Source organism: Pipra filicauda, unplaced genomic scaffold (genome assembly GCF_003945595.2).
Source record: "Pipra filicauda isolate LSUMZ 115617 unplaced genomic scaffold, ASM394559v2 scaffold436_size1054928_pilon, whole genome shotgun sequence".
NCBI lineage: Eukaryota > Metazoa > Chordata > Aves > Passeriformes > Pipridae > Pipra > Pipra filicauda.
The window spans coordinates 579,587-601,084 of NW_024104572.1; the positions used below are offsets into that span (position 1 = coordinate 579,587).

Here is a 21,498-nt window from a genome sequence, read left to right on the forward strand (position 1 = left end):
ACTGCTAAGGAGCAGTTCTGCTCCACAGGAGTTACCACGAGTCACCAGAGCGTTGTAAGTCACGCGACCATTGAGACCACGGTAATTTTCCAGAGTGCCCCGTTATTAAATGGCCCTAAAAAAGCCGAAGAAAACAGAAGTCTTTTCCCAGGGCCGGTATTTTACGAGCAATCTTTATCAGGCGCTGACCTGCCCTGTTTTAGGGAATCGTTGTGACTCCTGATTTAACTGAAACGGAGCCCAGCAGGCACCGATGGGCGAGGTCCAAAAAAAACCCCAAACGATCCCGCGGATCCCTTGGGCTGGAGCACCAAAAACCAAACCCGAGCGAGCACCGGGGTCTCACAGGGGAGGGGGCACCGCCTCCTCCTCCTCCTCCTCCTCGAGGTGTCCCTTGGCTTCCATCCTGCTTGTTTGTTTTCCTCCGTGGGAGGAGGAGGAAGAGGGGAGCCCCAGGGGTCGGAGGCCGGGAAGAGCTGGTGGGCTGCGTCCCCCGCGGGGTCCCGGGGCGATGGAGGCGGGCGAAGGGCAGCGGGCAGCGCCTCCTCCCCGCCCGCCGCGGGAGGAAGGGGCCGGGCGGCGCATCCACCTGCCGGCACCTGCCCCTGCCCCTTCCCCGCTCCCTGACTCCTCCCCGGCCGCAGCGGCTGCTCCCGGCTCCGTCCTCCCCTGTTCCATCCCGTCCCGCTCCGCCGGGAGCAGCCCCAGGTAAGCGCGGCCCCTTCGCCTCGCACGGGGCTCGTTCCCGAGAGCCGAGCGGAGCCACCCCGGGCGGCTCCCGAGGGAAGGGAGGGGGGGAATCACCATCCCGGCCGCTCCGAGTGGCGCCTGCTGTATTTTTGGCTTTTAATTAAGGCGTTTCGGCTTTGCGGGGGTGCGGAGGGACCCCGGCGGCGGAAAGCCCCGTCCCGTGGGGGTGGGAGGCGCCGGGTGACCAAAAAGCGAGCGGGGACGTAGTTCGCCCCTCTAAACGGTGTTTCCCCCTGTTTCCCCCTGCCTCCCCCTCTCCGTAGACGGTCTCTCCACTGGGAGATGCAGCGCGATAAAGTCGCGCTTCCCTGTGGGAAGCCGGTTTGTAAGGGGAGCCGGGAGCTGAACTCGCCCAGAGAAGGTGAGTGGGCGATGTGAGTTCAGAGGATACCGAGCAGGGGCGGGGGGGGGGAAGGTGCGGAGAGCTCCGTGCACCTTTCCAAGTGGAGCTTGTCCATGTCTTGCCGTGGTGATGAAGGGCAGGAGATGAGGCAACTTTCTCAAGGTCACCGAGCGAGCAACCTCTCACAGGGAGAGTAAACCAGAACAACGCTTAGTTCTGGAGCCTCTTCAGCTTGTATTAATGCCACCACTGGTTCATTTTTTTTTTCCCAAAAACTCTAATTTCTGGTTAAAGTTGTCATAATTCATCAAGTGATTTTGGAAGATCATTCTCTCGTTGAGCCTTTGTCCTAAGTGTCCCTGTTTGCCCTAAGTTACACTAACCCCTTAAGTGCTTTAGATTTTGGAAGAGTGACTTTTTTCAGGAGTCCTATCACTGAAACTTCTGGGCCAAATCTTTGCAAGCTGAAATCAACCCCCACTCCACACCTCCCCTCAGGTGGCTTTATGTAAAGAGTTTACTTGGCCCTCGAATTTCAGCCTCAAGTCCCTGGGTGAGTGGGTGTCAGTGAATTTAAAGGGCCAGTTCTCACGTCGAGCCTTTGTCCTAAGTATCCTTGTTTGCCCTGAGTAAAGTGACACTAATGCCTTTAGTGCTTTAGAAAGAGCCCAGGGAAGCAGCTTGGATGATTTCCAGTATTAGGTGGGGAAAGATTTTTACAGTATTTTGGATTTTCATAGTGTTAAGTGGGGGAAAGAGATGGACATTGTATGTGGCACAAATCAACGAACTGGGAAGTGATTGCAGTTGTGAGTGTTACCTACAGGTATCAACATAAATGTAAATCCAAAAGACTAAGATAAAATTTGATGCCAAAGTAGGACTTAACATGTCTTTTTTCCTTTTTCCTTTCATTCTTAAAGTGCTAAAAATTATACTGGTTTGTAGGACAGTCAGCCTAGAGCAAATCCATCATGGCAGCCTAGCCTGAAAATGGAAATAAGTTGAAACTATGTTCCTGGATGTTGATGGAAAAACAAAGTGACACATTATTCACAGAATCATAGAATCTGCTGAGTTGGATGGGACCCATCAGGATCATCAAGTCCAACTCCTGGCCCTGCACAGGACCATCCCCAACTCACACCATGTGCCTGAGAGTGTTGTCCAAACACTTCTTGAACTCAGACAGGCTTGGTGCTGTGACCACTGCCCTGGGGGGCCTGTTCCAGTGCCCGACCACCCTCTGGGTGAAGAACCTTTTCCTGATTCCAGGGTGCTGGTCAAAATATCTCTCTTGGAGTTGTCAGTCCTGAAGATATGGCTTTTTCCTCCTGTATCAGTCCAGGGCTGGTCCACATAAGTATTTCCAGTGCCACGATGGTGGCTCAGCAGTGCCTGCAGCAGTACTGCAGCAGTACTTCCCCCACATCTTGGATGCCTGGATCCCGAAACCTGTTTCTGGCAACACGAGCCTCCCCATGGAGTGAATTCAAACCTCCTGCCAGCAGATTTGCTTTTCATTCTTCTGTGCCATAGACCCGTTAGAAATGGTTTGCAGCTTATCAGGATCTGTAGTTCACAGATTGAAAATTGCTACCATATTCATACAATATACATTTGCAACTCCAGTATGGTAAACAGGTATTCTTGAGAGGTTCATTTCCTTGTCAGCGACTTTCAGTAACGTAGACACTTGAATTTTACTGCCAGAAGATAATAATCAAATATGAAGATAACAAACAAATACGCTTCTGCCAGAAAATTATTTGCTTCTGCCATGGAAGAAGGGCAGAGGCAGAACTGGGGATGCAGTGTAGGGGAAGTAAGAATCCAAATGCCAAGCTGGCTGTTGCTGCATCCTCCAGCTCCTCCTGTGATCTGGTGGTGGGTGCTGTGGTTTGCAGTTGTTGCCTGACCAATAGGTCCAACTCCTACCGTGATGGCACAGCTGGTTCTTTTGGGCTCTTGGTCCTTTCTGTTTCAGAAATGGTTGGTTTTGTAGGGTCTTCTGGCACTCATCATCCACTCAGCCAGGCAACAGCATTTCAGCCTCCTTCCCCACCCCGGTGTTCCTGACTGATGTACTTGTGATAGGCTGAGGTTCATGGCAGTATCTGTTTTCAGAGAAGACAAATAGATGATTAGTTGTAGCACAAATATGGCACCCTATAACTGCTTAAAGAGACTGCTACACTCAGAGATTTTTAATGCCTTCTTTTGTCACATGTGGAAGTAGAATTAATCTTGGTTTCCTGGCCTCAGGAATACTGTTGTGGGCTTCACTGAGCTGCTGCTGATAGTGCTTATCAAGGAGCACTGTTTTTTGACACCTGTTGATAAGTACACTCTGCAGTATAATGATATTTTGGGAGCTAATCTAGAATAGCTTCAAACCTATTTCTTAGGAATTGTGAGAATGCTGAGGTTTTATTTGTGGCAACCTTTCATGTAAATATTTACGTAGTCTCCTGTTGTTCTCCGGAAGATGTGTGATGTTACCTCATAGGCATGCTGAGTAGAGATCACCTCTATGGAGAAGGTTCCTGAAGGGCCAGGACATTGGGAAGAACCTGATTTTGATGACTTTGAGACACTCAGTCAATTAGTCTTTGACCCCTTCCAGGGGATAAATTTTACTCTGTGGAGTAAATTACGATCACTTTTTTTTAATCATCACAATAAGAATATTTAGTGTACTTCCTGAAGTGTCAAGGAAATCTTATTAATGAAATGAGGTGAAAATCTTAATTAGTTCCTTTCCTTTTTAATTTATAGCTGGATTTGTTTTAACCTTTCTATATTTCATTTGCAAGTCATGGTGACTTTTGGTACTGATTGTTCAATAGAAATCTTGACCGTGTTTCTTTCCTCTTGTCCTGGTAGCAAAGGCAAGAATTATCCTGTTCTGTGAAATTGCTCTCTGAAAAGATAATGAAAATTAATCTGGAATCACCTCCTTCCTGGTTTTCCCTCTTATTTTTTTTTATTGCCCCTCTAGTATTTCCTCCCCACCATCATATCATGGTTATATTGTGTTTATGGTTATGCTACTGAAACTTCTCGGTGATCATAAAATGGTTGTGAATAAAAAAACCAAAGGAAGCATATTTCCTTTCCAGCGTCATCAACACCATAATTTCTCGACTTGCCCTTTTTTAAGGTTGAGCTTTGCACTGAAATTACTCCTTTGCTATCTTAATGAGTTTTGCCACTTTGTTCATCTGGATAGTGGCAATTTTTTGGATGTGACGCATTGTTTCAGGTTCATGTAAAGTGTTTGGATGCTTTTATGATTCCTCCTTTTAGAAGATGGGCTTGACTTTATTCGTTTGGCTTCTGACTGTTCTATTCTCTCCCATCTTTCTTGTTTGCATGTGGTTGCTTTTACGTAGGTCCACCTATGGAGAACTGGTTTGGCTTTCTTTGTTCTTGGTCGCTTTTTTTTTTCAACTGTTGACAACTATCATAGAGCTTAGCAAACAACTAACTGTTGTTGCTGTCTCAGGAAATAGCACAAAATATGTATTGAAGCATTATGTAAATGCAGGAAGTAAACTGCTGGCAATGTAACTCTGGCTTCTTTGGCCAAGTTGAATTCACAGTGTTGAATTAGGATATCTGGAGGTACTTATTCCATCCTACTGGCCTAGGCTTGGAAACAGCCTGTGGTGATCTCCACATAAAACCTTGTGGGAAGCAATTAACAGTTATGACATGGTTTGCACTAAGGAAGTACCGTTATTATTTCTTGCATGGAGAAGCCAGCAGGTCAGGTTTGATTGACAAAACTGTGGTTAAACCTTTAGGGTTTCATTGCCTTTCATGCTTTCTGTTGTCTCTCTGGGATACTGGCTCCTGGCTAGTGAAGGACACAGGCTGGATGAAGGAGCCATGACATGATGGTGCTCTAAGGAGGCAAAAGTGGAGTCTTTCCTTTGCCCAAAAGTCACCAGGGGAGGGGCTCAGGAGGATGTGGTGGTGACCCCTTAGAGGTGAGCAGCACAACTCTGTGCTCAGTGCTTTTCCAATCCAGGGGACAGAGTGGCTGTCACTGGGGTAGGGAGGAGGACAAGCCTTTGGAGGACTAATTGTCTAGAAAGTCTGTATTAGATTAAGTAGTATGTTACCAAATGCAGTATGTTATCAAATGAAGTAAACTCTACTGCAGCTTTTACTTAAAGATCTGATCTGCAAAAATCCATTGAAAAACTAAAACAAAACCAAAACCTATTGGGTTGAATTTGTTTTGAATTAATCTAATATTTTAAAATTTTGCATTGCCATTTTGTTCCCCCTTTTTTTTTTTTTTTCATTTTGACAACTTTTACTGGAAATAATGATGTGTTTTTTTAATCCTAATGACCCATGGCATTACACTGATATTAATACTCCTAAGGCATATGTGAGAAGAAGCTCAGATACTTCAAGCAGTAGCTGCCAGCTGTGAGGCAGTACATTTTCCTGTATTCATCAGGATACTGTGTCAGTGATGGCTTTTCACTCTCCTTATCTCCTGTCATTAGAAACAGTAGCTTTATTTCTGTACTTTCAGAGTTACCAAAGAAAAACACGCTCAGTTCTGGATATTCTGTGTTGCTGGAGGTCCAAGTGCTGGTTCTGCTCCACCCATACCAGAGTAAACTGAAGTTTTTGAAATTCAAGGACTTGACTGCATATGACTGAAAGGTCCCCATCATTATTTGGGTTTATTTTTACCAAAGCTAGAAGGTGTTAGCAAGCTGCCCTGCAGTCCTTTGCACACCCTGGGCCCTGTCCCTTACTCCTTGAAGCCTCTTTTGTGGGGGAACTCCATCCCTATTTCCTTGCCTGGCATCTCTTGAAGTTTGTTTCTTCAGAAGTACCCAGGAAAGTGCTGTTATAGCTCAGCAGTCATCAGGAAGAATGACTGGCAGTGGATAGTTGTGCATTCCCACTAAACTCTTCTGCATCAGAGTGGGTTTATGATGCTTTTACATGGGGTCTATTTAAATTTATCTGATGTATGAGGTGAGTTAAAGGCCAAAGTATTGGACTGAGATAAGACAGACTAGTCTCTTCTAGCTCTGTAGTTGTTGGGATGGGGAGTGTTTGACAGGTCAATTTGTTCCTCCATGACTCACCTGCCTTATCTGAGTTGTTGCAGTTCCCTTGATGTATTTGTAAATGATTTTGAAGTTGTAGGAGTGATGTGTGCTTAACAAAACTAGATTATATCATTATTGGATGCTGCACATTGATTTTTTGCCTTAAACATTTGCAAACTAACGGGTTTGTTTTCATCTGGTTTTAAAACACTGGCAAATGTGTATATGGAATGCCATGGAAACCTGTATGTACCTATGACTTCCTGGTATTTTGTGATGTGATAACTGTTATTAATCAGAATCTTGATGGGTAATATACTAACAAGTACTAAATTGGGAGGGATGGTTGAAAAATAGTTAAGCAACAGAGATATTTTTCCTCTCAGTTCTTTAAAAAAAAACCCCACAAACCAACCCTAAAAGCTCCCCAAAAAAGAGTGAGGAACACTCTTACTTGCCAATTTGCAAAGCCTTTCAAATAGTAATGTAAAAAATATTTGTGGTTTGTTTTTTTTTTCTTAATCGTAGTACCTGTTGGCTTACCTCAGAATCACCACTTCTCTCTGCTATGACCAAACTTCCTAATCCTTTTTTAGCTCTCCTTTTCAGAGAACGAGGAACGAAAATATCCTCCTCCAACTTTTTAATTGTCCCCTAAGTCTGGGCAGAGCTGCACTTCCTGACTGCTGTGAAGAGCTGGGTAAGAATGGATGCGACATAAAGCGAAGCAGAAGTCCTGAAGCCTTAGTCACCAATCGGATGGACTTACTGTAAGTAGAATTAAGACTTGTTTCTTGCCTGTCTGCCATGCAGATAAGTTCAACAGTGCATTATTTACATTTTTTTGCCGTCACTAATAAGCAAATACCAGCCTCAGCCTTCCCTAAACTGCAAAGCATTGGCACGCTCGAGGTGCCGAGCTGCTGTTGAAACTTGCTTCAAAGACATTTGCAGTTCAGTTTTGGGAGAGATGGCACCTCGGTGGAGGTTCTAAAAACTAGTCTTGTACTTTGGGTTGAATTATGCTGAGTCTTAATGCAACTGCAGTGTTCCTGGGTGCAGGGCTCTGCTCTGCAAGTTAGGGAAAGGTATTTCTCAGTGCATGACTGAGGCACTTCCTAGGCTTTTTTCCATGTGGAGTAACATGAGAAGATTCAGTAGATTACAGTATTTATTAAAATGATAGCTCATGGAGCTGCACCAGCAAACATTTTGTGTTTCTTGTGTCTGTGCTAATCGGTGGTTTTACTTAATGTTAATGTTTAACTTTAAAATAAACCGTTGTATGCTTGAAACATTGGACATAGCTCTTCTTTTTAACTCTATTTTCAAAACTTTATGTCGATGTTGTTTCCCCGCTGTGCTTCTCTCACCGTTTTTGGTGCTGTGGCTACAACACACAACCAAGAAAACAACTCTTTGCAACACGTAAGAGTGAAAAAAAATGTGGCTTGTGGGGCTGCGAGCTGTTATCAAACGAGTTGAATTTGTATTTCCTGATGCTTTGCTCGTGTTCTTGTTTCTGTGTCATAAACCTCAGAGTAAGTGTTACATGAGTAAGTGTTGAGAGAGGCAGGAGGACCTGAACTTGGTACTGACACCGTGTGGGTTGTTGCCAGGATATTCTTTAACAGCGAGAGTGAGCACTGACTTAACCTTCTCAGTTTTGTGTGGCGCTCGTGTTAATGAATGGTTGCCACTGTATAATCCTCAGGGTTGTAGTGAGAGGCTATTGAGATCTGATTTCATGCTGCACCTTAATTTGTACCCTCTCTTCAAATACTTCCGGTTTTGTTTGTGGTTGTTTTTTATTTCTCCCCCCTCTAGGTTTGGCATTTTTCCAAAGGGAAAACTGACAGGAAAGGTGGACAGAGCTTCTGGTTGTGATTGTTTTCTTTTTCTTTTTCTTTTTCTTTTTTTTTTTGTGTATAGGTTCATGCTTTACTTCCAAACACTTGAATTGTTTCTGTACTGTTGACAAAGGAAAGATGACCTCTACTGTAGTAAGTAATCAAAATGTTCACAATATTCATCTCTGATTTTTTTTTCTTTTAATGATGTTTTATTTCTTTGTAAGTAACAGCCTATCGAGTAATGAACTGATTAATAAGCCTTTTAAAACATGGAATATTTGCTGTGTTTTCTTTTCTGCAAAAAGGGAAAGAGACACTGTGAGACAGGTGTAAGAGGCTTGAATTAACTAACATTTGAAGTGCTCAGATGCTTTTAGGAGAGAGTTATACTTTTAAAGCTTATTTTGGTGGGATAGGTTAGAATGGTTTCTAACTAGTTCTTACAGCTCTTCCAGGATAAATATCCCACAACCTGTTGTAGGCCAGCGTGTTTCAGAAATGGCTTAGGTATACCTGGTGTTGTCACAGGACAAAATGGGGCAGTAAGCATTTATCCTAGACCTGGACAAAGGCTGTTACTTGTCAGCATTTCTTTCTGTGACAGAGCTGCCTAAAGCTGTCCTTGCTGTTTATTTCTACCCTGTCAGATGCTCCAGTGCAAGCGTTTGTGCCACCAGCTTGGAGGGCTGGGCTCAAGAATCCTTCTCAGGCCGAGTTACTTTGGATCAGGAAACTGATCTTATCTTACATTTTCCAGCCTTGCTCTGTGTTATTTTTGTTATTCAGAGTGTGAGGTGTTAGGCGTGTGCTGTAAATCCCTTCCTCTGTGTAAACTGGAGTCACTAGTAAGTGTCTGTGTGGGGGGCGTGTGCATTGGCAGAATTACTGAGTTACGGTTCTGAGTGTGGATGGGTTTTGAAACTTTTGTCCTAATTGCTGTCTTGCCTCTTGTTTTTCTTTTTTTCTCCTGTTTCCTCCCCCCCCTCAACATCACCATTTAGGGTCCACCACCGCCATACTACGAGAACCACGGCTTTCAGGCAGAACACATCTATCCTGCCCGCCAGGCAGTGGGTGCTAATCCATATCCACACTTCTACTCCACAAATGCTCCCCCAGTGCCAAGCTATGTCCCAAGGGTTCACACCCACCAGTCCACCAGGCCAGTAGCACATTCATCCGGGAGATCATGTGCATCGAGTAAGTTTTGCTGGGATTTCTTTCAAGATAACAAAGAAAAGGGATCTTTCAACTCGTGCATTGGAGGAGCCACCTCCCCGTGCATGAAGAAGTGATACCTGGCTGGGATGGTGGTGTAACTGGACAGGAACATGAGTGATTTGAGGGAAGGATGGTGGAATGGAGAAAAGTTGTCTGGTGAAAAGGATCTGATTTTAATGTCAGGGAAATACGGTGCTTATGGGTGGAAATTACCATATTTGTGAACTAATTTCTCTTTTTCTCCTTGCTTTCGTTTCAGGTTTAAGGAAAACCATAATAATATTATTATCTATTTTGATAGTCGTTTGTTGTGCAATTGCTGCTTTCTTCATCTGGTATTTTCGTAAGTTGTTGGGGTTTTTTTCTTGTTTGTTTTGTTTTGAAAGACAAATGCATTAAACTTTGAAAGTTAGAAATATACATTCTCATCTTCCATTTCATGCCAAATTAAGGACAGGCAAGTCTTTGTTGCTTTTCTCCCGAGAGATGAACTAATGTTGCTTTCTAATGGCTCAGTTTTGTTAGTGGGTTGTTTTTTTTTTTTGTTCTCTCTTTTTAATGAACAATGCTGCTGTCTCTTCCCTTCCCCTTCATCACATAAATATGTTTTTGATGTTAAGAAATGACAACTTTTTGACTGTTCAGGAGTGGCTTATTCAGGTGGCTCCTCTGGAAAGGTTCCCTCTATCTGACAAGAGCTGGTGCAGGGCGACTAGTAAAGAATATTCCACCTCTGGCAAGGGTTTTTAAAGTTCACTTAATTTTAAGCGAAGGAAGGAGGTTGCAGTAAATTTGTATACCTTAGCTGCAAGAGTGTAAACGGTCAAGGTGTGTTTTGGTTTGGTCAAATGGGACCTCTCTCGGAGCAGAGGTCATTTAAATCCATTTCTTTGTTTCTGTGAGGCTTTTGTTTTGAAAGTGTGTAAACATTGGACAAGCCCAGCCTGTCTCACCACCTTAAGCCATACAATGGATGATACATTCACCTTGGAAGTCATCCACAACTGGGGTGACTGAGCTCTGAACAATTCTCTTCAGCTGGAACAATTCTCTTCAGCTTAAGTGAAGTTTGCCTTGTGGTGTCATCATTTCTCTTTCAATGAAAGCCACTTTTCAAAGGAAATTAAAATCCATTTTTTTATGGTTTTAGGAGCCTCTCCATTCTGTTCTGTGCAAGAAAAGAGGAAGAGACATCTAGTTGAAGATGTCCTTGATCATTGCATTGAGGTTGGACTAGATGATGTTTAAAGGTCCCATCCAACCCAAACTATTCTCTGATTCTAAGAGAGTTCATTTAGAACTACTAGGATGACACTTTGTGTTCTTAGGACTGTTTTTTTCACTCACTTTGATTTATACAGGGTGAGCGTAATCTTCTTTTAAATGGCAGGAAAAGTATATAATTGGAGAACTCACTTTCTTCCTCCTTAGAGTGTGACGCTTTGTCAGTGAAGCTGACTCTTTTTTGACAACTTAATGGCTCTTGCTTATTCAGTGGAGGCCAGTGGCCAAAATCCAATCAACTGCATCAGTGACTTAGTCTGACAAGTGATCTAAAGGCCAGAGCAAGACACCCTGTTGTGTCAGGCTGGGCTTCCTCCCATCTCTGAGTTTAAGAGCTCCTATCAAAGTGGAGTCCTTGAGAACTGGCAGTGGGCACCTGAGGCTCACTGGTGTTCGGCCTTAGGGCTGTTTCTCTCTCTCCCTGCAGTGGAGAATCATTGTCTGGGCTCCCTGATCGAGTGTGGATCTTCAGGAGTGTGCATACCACCGTCTCAGTGGTGTGATGGAGTGAGTGACTGCCCCGACGGGGAGGATGAAACCCGCTGTGGTGAGTGACGGCGTCGGGGGCTCGGGGAGGAGACCTGCAAAGAGTTTTTGAGCAAATGGCCTTGTCCAAAGCTTGCCTAAGTTGCAATAGGACTGTTTTAGCCTAAGTTATATCCCTAAAATGGTTTAGGATGCTTGAGTGCTCTGAAGGGGGTGTATCTAGGTATTCAGTTTGTTTTCGGTCTAATTGAAAAGCTGAAAGAAAGTGTCTGACTCAGGGGTTTGAGCTGCCCTGACTTTGAATCAGTTTTTTAGATATTACCTTTTAATTTGAGTAGGGCTTGTGCAAAACTGAATGTAACATTGTCTCTGGAATGAACAGTGGTTGTTGACTTCTCAATAAACCTCAGGTGGTAACATAAACCTGAGGGTCTTCAATCACGCTTGTCTTTTTCCATATCTTTTGCATTCCTTGTTCTCCCCATAACTCTTCAGCTGCTTCATAACTCCTTTGTGCTAGAAAGCCTGGCCTGATCATTGTTTCCAACTGAAAGGGTGCCAAGGGAATCAAGAGAATGTAAAGCTGATGGTAGATGTTGGAAACATCATTGATTTGTAGATTCCAAAGGTGTGGTACCTTGTTTCTGTCACCTGTGCCATGCTGGAAAACTCCAGCTGTGCTCTTATTCTCTCTCTGTGAACTTTTTAACTCAGCATATGCCTCTTTCAGGATTAGCCTTTACTGGCATATGCTCTAAGTCTGTTCCTCTCCATTTGATTGAATAATGGGTTCTTGGAGGAGCTTGTTCAATCTGTTCTTTTCCTTGAGCTATTTTATATTAAATTCTTGTGCAAATAAATACATAATGGGGCATGGAATGCCAGAGCTAATTGCTCCTTGTTACATTCTTGCCCTACAAGTGCTTCTATGAAGAAATTTGGTGTATTAAGATATAATATAAAGTATATTACAATAGATTATATTTTATTTATACACAGTATGTGATATATTAAGAAATATGTTGTTGTGTAGGTAAAAGATAACAAAAGGTTATTGCTATCTTTCTTGCAAAAGACTATTGCAATCTTTCTCAGTGGTATTTCTCAGAATATGAAAGAGAATTTTGAGCATAAAAGCTGAAGATGAACAATGTCTTGTACACTTGCATTTTAAAACTGCTCGTTCTTTTAAAGTGCCTTACACACAAAGAACTAAGTCATTGCCGTGTTTTGGTCTCCTGGATATTTACTCAGAAACTGAGTAGAAGGCAGCATTAAATTAACATCAGTTCATACACAGAAGTGAATATTATGGGTAACAATACTTTTAAGTAGAGAAAGAGCAGTACTATGGTGTGTGATGTTCTTGGTTTCTCTTTTTTTTCCCCCCTTTCTTCCTTTTCTGGCAGTTAGACTTTTTGGACCAAATTTCATCCTGGAAGTTTATTCACCTGTCAGCAAATCCTGGTATCCTGTTTGTCAAGATGACTGGAATGATGACTATGGGAAGATTGCATGTAAAGACATGGGCTACAGTGTGTAAGTCCAACCTTCACCAGCCTTTGCACATACATGGAAAGGTTAAAATTTGTCTCTCCCGTTTTTAAAAGCACATGTCTGAGCCAAAAAACACATGGGTCTGATGCTGTCAGTGGAGGCTTTTGCAGACTCAAAAGGGAATGTTGCTCCAACAAGTAACGGGGTCTGGCCCACATGGAGTGACCCCTTGCTGTGGGGTCACTTGTATCCACTACATTCACTTACAGCATAACTTCCAGAGCTCTCTCAGGTCATTGAAATGGCTCAGTGACATCCAGTCTGACTTAATCCGTCAACACAAGTATTACACAGAAAGCCTTGATCTTCAGAGGGCACAACACCAGCTCTGTGGAAGAAAGAGAAGGCTCAGGGGTGACCTAATTGTGGCTTTCCAGTACCTGAAGGGGGCCTACAAGGAACATGGAGAGGGACTTTTTAACAAGACCATGTAGCAACAGGACAAGGGGGAATGGATTCAAACTGAGAGTGTGTAGATTTAGATGAGATATTATGAAAAAATTCTTCCCTGTGAGGGTGGTGAGGCCCTGGCACAGGTTGCACAGAGAAGCTGTGGATGCTCCACCCCTGGAAGTGTCCAAGGCCAGGCTGGATGGAGCTCTGAGCAACCTGGTCTAGTGGAAGGTGTCCCTGCCCATGGCAGGGGGGTTGGAACTGGATGATCTTTAAGATTCCTTCCAACCCAGACCTTTCTATGATTCTGTGATAAGGTCACTGTAAACGTTTGTGCCCTGAGTGCTCCCCACGTTCTCCCCACATAACACCACAGCCTAAATTCTTCTGTGGTTTAAATATTTGATGTTGCCTCTCTTTGATACAGTTGGAAAATGCTGTCCTCTGTTGTGTGTGGAGCAATGGAGTGAATTTTTGAGGCAGGCAGAACTTGTGTGTTCCAGTTCCAGCTCCAGTAGTTCCAACTCCAACCCAGCAGCAAGAAAACCTCAGCTAGAAGACCTGGCAGAAGAACAACACTTGCTGCCCTTTTTGTTGTCCCACTGAAACGTGGATGTCACAATTTAGTGCACCTGAACTTTGCCGTGCTGTGTAAATGTACTGGCAAAGTACATTCACTTCATATTTCCCTGTTACATGAGGCTGAGCATTTCTACTGTATATATTAGATAAAAATACTTTTTTAACCTAGTAACTGTTTGATGTTTAAACAATCTGAGTCTCTGGCACTGTACTGTGCCACCAGGGTTCTGTGTTTACTTAAAAATACAAATAAATATTGTTAGTGTTGTCATGTCAGAAGCTCCATGTTGGCACAGCTTATTGTTCCTTGTTGGAAAACTGAAACTACTGAGTTTTATAATGAGCTTTCTATTTTGCAGGGATACATATTACAACAGTCATGGGGTAGTACCTGATGTCAGCTTTAAAAGCTACATGAAGCTGAACACAAGTGCTGGGAATACAGACTTGTACAAAAAGCTGTACAGCAGGTATCTGTCTAATACAAACCTCTTTCCTTTTACCAAGGGTCTGTTTAGCTGTTGTAAGAGATGTAGGTTCTGCTTGCAGCATAATGCAAGCACATCTTTCAGTGGGGATTGTTAGAGGAAGACTTTGTTTTTAATCTGATTGCAGCAGCTGCTCTCCCTTCTGTTTAAAAGCACAGCTGCCTTTTCTCCATCCTTCCTCTCATCTTTTAAAAGACGTCCCATCCTGTTCCCTCCTTGCTCTCTAGAAGGTTGCCATGTCAAAGGTAGTTATCTAAGGCTCTTTGACCATCAGCAGGAGTTTCTGTATGGTGACAATAGCTACAAGCTGGAACATATTCACAGCAGCTGGTACAGCTTTTTTTTCAGTCACAAGCACACACAGTGTGCAGAAATTGATCTTTCACTGTGGAAAGTATCATTTTTATTCTCATTAAACAACTCTGAAGTGTCTGGTTCCAAAACCTATAGACTGCTGTGCCTGGCAAACTTCCTGCAGCTCCCTTGTTTAGATGCTTCTACAACTACTTCATAAATCAGCAGAGCTTTTTCTCATGCTGTTCTTCATCTTGCTCCTCAATAGGCTTACAAACCTTTTGTACTGGCCTCTTCAGTCTTCCACATAATAGTTTTGGTGAATGCAAGAAATGGTGGAGGCCAGATGGTTGCTGGTAGGGTAGCTGGAGAGAGTGAAGAAAGGAGGGAACCCTCAGCAGGAAGATGAGGCTGAAGGCAGGGCACGTAGCTGGAAAGGGTAGGAAGCAGCTGGAGGGTGGACTTTTCTCACCATTTCCTTCACTATGTGCCTAAGATCCTCTTTGGTTTTTTATTTCTCTTGCAGTGATTCCTGTGCCTCAGGACATGTGGTTTCTCTGCGCTGCATAGGTAAGTCACTGTGGTTTTCACACTTCTGCTGGTTCATGCTTTGAAACTCTCTAGCTGGGAAATCCTTTTGAATCTCCGTAAATACCTGCTGTCTTTGGATGGGCAAATGATATAACTCTGGTTGCCAAGTTTCAAAAGGTTCAGTTTAAGAGGCAGAGTGGGAGAGGAGATGAGGAGGATGTTGTATCCCCAGTTGCTTTGGTCTTTGCTGCTGCTGATTACTTTAAATGACTTGCCTGTGGTGAAGCTCCGTAGCCCTCACCTGGAGCCACGGTGGGATGTCTGTGGCACCTTTGCTCTCCAACACTCAGCCAAGGCACCTTCTTGGTGGTGATGGAGTGAGGAGTCTCCTGGCTGCTGGCTGCTTTGTGGAACAGCACAGAATCACAGAATATCCAAAGCTGGAAGGGCCCCCCACGGATCAAGTCCAACACTGCACAGGACCATCCCTGAGAGTCACACCATGTGCCCCAGAGTATCATCCAAACACTTTCTGTGCTCTGTCAGCCTTGGTGCTGTGACCACTGCCCTGAGGAGCCTGTTCCGTGCCCAACCACCCTCTGGGTGAAGAACCCTTTCCTAATATCCAACCTAAACCTCCTCTGACACAACTTCAGGCCATTCCCGGGGATCCTGTCCCTGGTCACCACAGAGAAGAGATCAATGCCTGCCCCTCCTCTTCCCCTCCCAAGAAAGTTGTACATGCAGTGAGGTCTCCCCTCAGTCTCCTCTTCTCCAGCTGAACAGACCAAGTGCCCTCAGTCACTCCTCACACAGCTCCCCCTCAAGGCCCTTCACCGTCTTCGTTGCCCTCCTTTGGACACTTTCTAAGAGCTTGACGACTTTCTTGCATGGCAGTGACCAGAACTGGTGTGTGTCTCGCCAAAGATGCTTGAAAGCTGTAATGAACCTCTGGTTTATAGTTTGTGGTGAACCAAGGGCAGCAGCTGCCAAGCATGTTTGCAATTTGATGGGGGGTCTGCGCTGTTGGACAACTGGGATCCCGGTGTCAGGGCCGGGGCCTGAGCTGTGGCAGTGCAACAAAGGTGGAGCAATCCATCTTCCAGCTCTCTGTTCAACTGACTCCCGCGCGTGTGATTGACTCCTCAGAGTGCGGCGTGTCCACCAAGAGCGTGAGCATCATGAACAGGATCGTGGGCGGCAGCGGGGCCGTGCTGGGGCAGTGGCCGTGGCAGGTCAGCCTGCACGTGGAGGGCACCCACGTCTGCGGGGGCTCCATCATCACCCACCAGTGGATCGTGACGGCGGCACACTGCGTGGAAGGGTGAGCCCCACCCCTCTCCCAGCTCCCCATCTCCCTTGCTTCGGGCTGAAACGCACACATTTATCGAAGCCTCCCAACTTTCTGCTTATAAAACTCGCGTGCAGGTGCGAGGTGCAGCGTTTTGTCTGTGTAGCAGCATGGGCCTGAGGGCTTATGGCAAAATTTGTTCTGGCTGCTGGTCATCTGTCTGCTTTCTGCAGGAAGAAAGCCTTATTTTACGCGTTAAAGGTGGAAATTAAATTGGATGGTGCTGTTGGACGCAGATACCCACCCAATTTAACATGTAAATTCAAGGCACCAAAATTAACGCCAGACAGTACAATGTTTCCGTGAAGATGCCTAATTGAACTGTGAGAAAACACAAAGAAAATGGAAAACAAATATTCCCTAACCCTCAAGTATTGCACTACTGTAGATATGATCAATTTGAAGATACTTGTACCATTTATTTCCTCATATCTTCGTGCCACAGGGTAGTAAAGTCCAAGTCAGTATTAAATGTGGATTTATACCTATCCAAGCAGCACTTTATGTAGCCATCAACAAGAAAAATAGCTGATGCTTTGTACATTTTTAACCTATAAAGGAGATTTGAGGGTGCTGTAGTACCTTGTGTTTAAAAGGTGGCTGCTTCTGTTGGAGGGAAAACCCACAAAGCAAAACATTTTTAATGTTGGTTGGCTGGATCACAGTTCAAGGCTAAGGCGAGGAAAAATAACTTTGTCCTTAACCTTGAGGAAGGAATGCAAGTGTTTATTTTTATGTGGTGATCTTATCCCTCCTTTGTTGTATGATTTGAGCTCTGTAGTATGCAAAAGCTTTGGGAATGGCAACCAAGCTGTGGCTGGCACAAACCTGGTTTTCAGTCTTGATTTGTTTTTTTTTGGAGGTGGGATAACTTGTAGGCACTCCTCTGCCTTGGCAGTTCTCATGGAGGGAGTTTTAACACTTGTGGGAAATTTTCTATTAAGCATTTGTAAACTGTGCTGGAGCACAAGAAGTTACTTAAATTGCATTGAGCAAGCATGCTTAATGTTAAAAGAAAACACCACCACCAAAACCACGCAAAAAAAACCCCTGGCATTTTCGAGATAATGAAATTCCCTCACTAGATCATGTTTTTACTAATTTTGGCTTCTGCTTCTCTGTGTTCTTTGGATAGAACAGGTGAGTGATACCACTGACATGTGAGACCTCAGAAATAACTCCTTGATCCCTCAACCATGGAAATCAATAGACTTCAGTGTTGCAGTCTCAGACTTTAATTGCTGTGCTGAGTGACATGAGGGGATGGAGAGTGATACTTAATCCATTTTGAAGATTTTTTGGATATATTTATGAAATTAGAGTCCAGCTTTTCTAAAGTTGGATGTGTTGCAATTTTTTTATCTTATTCTTCAGAAATGGTAGTCAAATGCATGTGCATTCTTGTACATTTGACTACAATTCCTGAAGGCAATGTTTTGAAGGTCAATAATCCATGTCTTGTTACCACAGAAGCAAACCTTCTAACCTTTCTTTCTCTACAGACGATTTTCTGACCCACACAGCTGGAGGGTTTATGCTGGAATTCTGAATCAGGATGAGATGCTCTTCAGAAGGGGATACAGAGTGCATCTGATTATTTCCCATCCGGATTATGACACAGATTCCAAAGACAATGATGTTGCCCTTATGAAGTTAGAGTCACCACTGAGTTTTACTGGTATGTATCCTGCTCTTCTTAAGGCAAAAATCCAGTGGGAATGAATACATCTTTTAAAACTTCTGAGTTTCATCGAGAAATCCTTGTGGGTACTTATGGGAAGAACACAAATGTGGGTACAGACAGCTTAGAGGCAGGGTGGAGGAAAAGACTGAGGGCACAGCCTCTGATTTCCTAAGTAGGATTTATTTAACTCTGTTACATGTACAGGAGGTTTAGGCTCATGTCAATAATGTACTTTTATCTCAGAATGGTGCTTAAGTATTGCCACTGCTGTATGTGCCTTAGTGGAGCAGCTGACTACATCCTAAATCAATTTATCAATGATGGTCATCATTTGATGGTCATCATTTTGACCATCAAATGATGGTCAAAAATACCCAATCCCAGAACCAAACATTATAAGAAGTTCCTTTCATAAACACAGATGTAGGTTGTTTGTAAGCAAGGAGTACAAAATAACAAATGGTTATTTAACTTGCAGTGCTTTTCCTGTACAAGTTCTTTGTGTATCAGTGCATCAGCTTAAACCTACTAGAAATACTCTGGAAAGGATTTTCTGCTACTGAGAGGAGGGAGAGTGCCTGTTTACCAGGTTTTTGTGCTGCAAACCTCTCATATATATATAGGCACTGAATTCTGCTCACACTGAAATTATTTTCAGCAGAGTTTTGCAAAGAGAATGCAGAGCTGTCTGAAGTTTTTCTTCTTATTGTGCTCTACTGACCAGAAGAGCTGGTGTTAGTTGTTCTAGTTAGCCTGATGAATTGAGCTAGAACCACTAACTGCTAGTTCTTCAGTTTGAGGTGAAGATGAAGCAGATTTGAGATGAAGATTAGATAGTCCTCAGGGAAAGGGCAGCTGGTAAACTTTCTGCTGCTGCCTGCATTGCACAGTGTTGCTCACCTGCAAGGAAGGTAAAGTACAGAGAAAATGTGTGGTGTGTAAGTGGTGGTGGTGCTGAGAGAATTCATCTGCATTTATTTTGAATTCTGTCTGCACATCTGGGATTACAGATGTTACTCTGTTTGTTTTGCAGAAAATGTACGGCCAGTTTGTCTGCCAAATCCAGGAATGATGTTCCAGCCTGATCAGCAGTGCTGGATATCAGGATGGGGAGCAGAGTACCAAGGAGGTAAAGAGTGGTTATGGTCTAAATAAATAGTCCTCTTCAGCCTATGAGTAACCATTTCATGGGCTGATTGGGCAGTTTGCTCTAGATCTGCTGATAAGCTACTTTTTCACCCCTTTTACACTCCCCAGTATTTACCCAGGGCATTCTGTCTCAAAGCAAGTTGTGATCTGCAGAGGACCCTCAAATCAGTGCTGGGGGCCAGAAATATTCACCCAGGAAACAATTCTGTGCCCCTGCCAGCAGGGCCACCTCTCCTGTAACAAGGATTGCTGCGTGCCAAACCAGTCCTCTGGAGGTGGGAAAGGGCAGGAGCCTGTCCTTTCCTCCACCTCAGGCTAAAATAGCACGATGCAAGTAAATTTGTAAGAATGGAAAAGGGAGGAAAGGTTTCTTTCAGTAAAAGAAGGTACTGGGTGGGGAGGGGGGTGTTGAGGAAGCTGAGCCCTGAATATGGGAATTACTGGCAGCTGGTGCTGGACCCTGAAACCGTGGGGAGCTCCTCATCACCTCTTACAGACTTCTTATATTTTAAAAGTCCATCCTGCTGCTTCTAGTAAGATTATTTCATCGTGGACTGTGCTGGCTGCTGGGATTTGTAGTAGCAACTTAATGTGATGCTTATTCTGTCTTTATGTTTGTGCCTATTTCAATTTCAGGCAAAACATCAAATAACTTGAATTATGTTGCGGTGCCCTTAATAGAACGTTCGAGGTGTAATTCTCCCTCTATCTATAGTGGCATGATTTTGCCTACAATGATCTGTGCTGGAAATCTAGCAGGAGGAGTCGATTCCTGTCAGGTAATTATTCCTAATTAGCATCTAATAATGATCTGATCATTTTTGTGATCTTTCTCTCTCACACAAACAAATCCCGTGCCCCGCCCTCAAAATTAAAAGTTTGCATAACATTTGATTGGGCTTCAGGTTCCCCTTGTGGTGCATCCCTTTAAAAGCTTTTGTTTCATCTTCTGAATGGTTGCCAATGCTGAGTTCTGACTAAATACCCGAAGAGGGTGAGGCAGTTCTTATTAATGCTTCAAGGATGGCTTGTTATCTGGTACTTGAAAGTGATCAAATACTCTTCATAATCACAGCATTATTAGCATTATTATGGTAACTATCACAGCATTATACTTGTGAACAGTCAATAATGCAGGTCTTACTTAGGGCTCTGGGCAAATGATTTTCATCCCTGATGCAAGCAGACATCATTTAATACCAAAATTGCCATCACATTTTGTTTTAGTGACTCCCTAAAATGGCAGTTAGCTTTTTTTTTTTTTTTGCAAACTTAATCTGTATTCCTGCAGTGAAATGGATCTTATCTTTCCTGGTGGCCAGATCACTAATTAAATGCTTGTGTTCTGTGCAGGGTGACAGTGGAGGCCCACTGGTGACTAACAAAAACTCTGTGTGGTGGCTGGTTGGAGATACCAGCTGGGGAACTGGCTGTGCTACTCCCAATAAACCTGGAGTGTATGGGAATATGACTGTGTTTACAGATTGGATTTACAGAAATATGCAGGTAAAATATTTGAAGGTTTTTTTGCAAATTTTACGTGTCCCAAATCCTGAAATAAATAAATAAATAAACGGGACTTGTCTGCTCATTAAGCTGTTTTGTTGGGAAGCATCCAAGTAATTGATAAGACAGAACTTGAACCTTCGTATTTTGTTTTGTCTTTTAAACAGGCAAACAGATGACAACGACGTCTGATCGATGTTTCTGAGGACAAGAATAAATGAAGCCATGGGTGCCTGGGATATTTATTCACTTTGCAATTGATTTTTTTTTTTTTTGTTCTCTTTGAATTTTCTTTTTAAAAATGTCATGAAGGATTGCACACTTGGTTCTGTGCTGGCTACAGTGACTGATCGTAATCAGTGAAGGATTATCACAATGAGCACCTTTCTTCTCCTTGTGGTGCCTGGCAGAAAGTCATTCTGTCAACTGCTTGCTAAAATGTCTCTCTTTAGTTGAGTAACTTTCACTTGATAATCAGGTACAGGCTTATAATGGCAATTTAAATCACAGTTTAATTTAAGATTTTTGTAGCAGGATGTTGAGACAGTTGGTTTAGTAGTCTTTTAAATTAAATGTTAAATAATGTGAATGTTGAATCTCTGAGCTGCTGGTTGGCAATTTAAAAAGAAATTAATTTTTTTTAGTGTAGAATCATAGAGTGGTTTGGGTAGGAAGGGACCTTAAAGCTCATCCAGTTCTAACCCCCTGCCATGTGCAGGGACCCCTCTTACTCCACCAGGTTGCTCCAAGCCCTGTCCAACCTGGCCTTGAACACTTCCAGGGATGTGGTAGCCACAGCTTTTCTAGGCAACCTGTACCAGGGCCTCACCACCCTCACAGGGAAGACTCTCTTCCCAAAATCTAATCTAAACCTACCCTCTTTCATTCTGACATCACTACCCCTTGTCCTGTCCCTCCAGGCCCTTGTTCAAAGTCCCT

At 43.6% G+C, this 21,498-nt stretch overlaps 1 protein-coding gene across 1 annotated transcript; it reads left to right on the forward strand.

The window, feature by feature from the left end:
- The first annotated feature begins 626 nt into the window (after positions 1 to 626).
- On the forward strand, positions 627 to 21,232 carry TMPRSS2 (transmembrane serine protease 2). The gene is made up of 15 exons (XM_027741960.2): positions 627 to 708; positions 6,777 to 6,950; positions 8,113 to 8,183; positions 9,035 to 9,233; positions 9,514 to 9,597; positions 10,966 to 11,085; positions 12,434 to 12,563; positions 13,916 to 14,026; positions 14,865 to 14,908; positions 16,019 to 16,193; positions 17,723 to 17,898; positions 18,938 to 19,033; positions 19,690 to 19,832; positions 20,407 to 20,559; positions 20,727 to 21,232. The coding sequence occupies exons 3-15, from the start codon at positions 8,169 to 8,171 to the stop codon at positions 20,736 to 20,738; spliced, it is 1,458 nt and encodes a 485-aa protein (XP_027597761.1). The 5' UTR covers positions 627 to 708; positions 6,777 to 6,950; positions 8,113 to 8,168; the 3' UTR covers positions 20,739 to 21,232.
- The last annotated feature ends 266 nt before the right edge of the window (positions 21,233 to 21,498 follow it).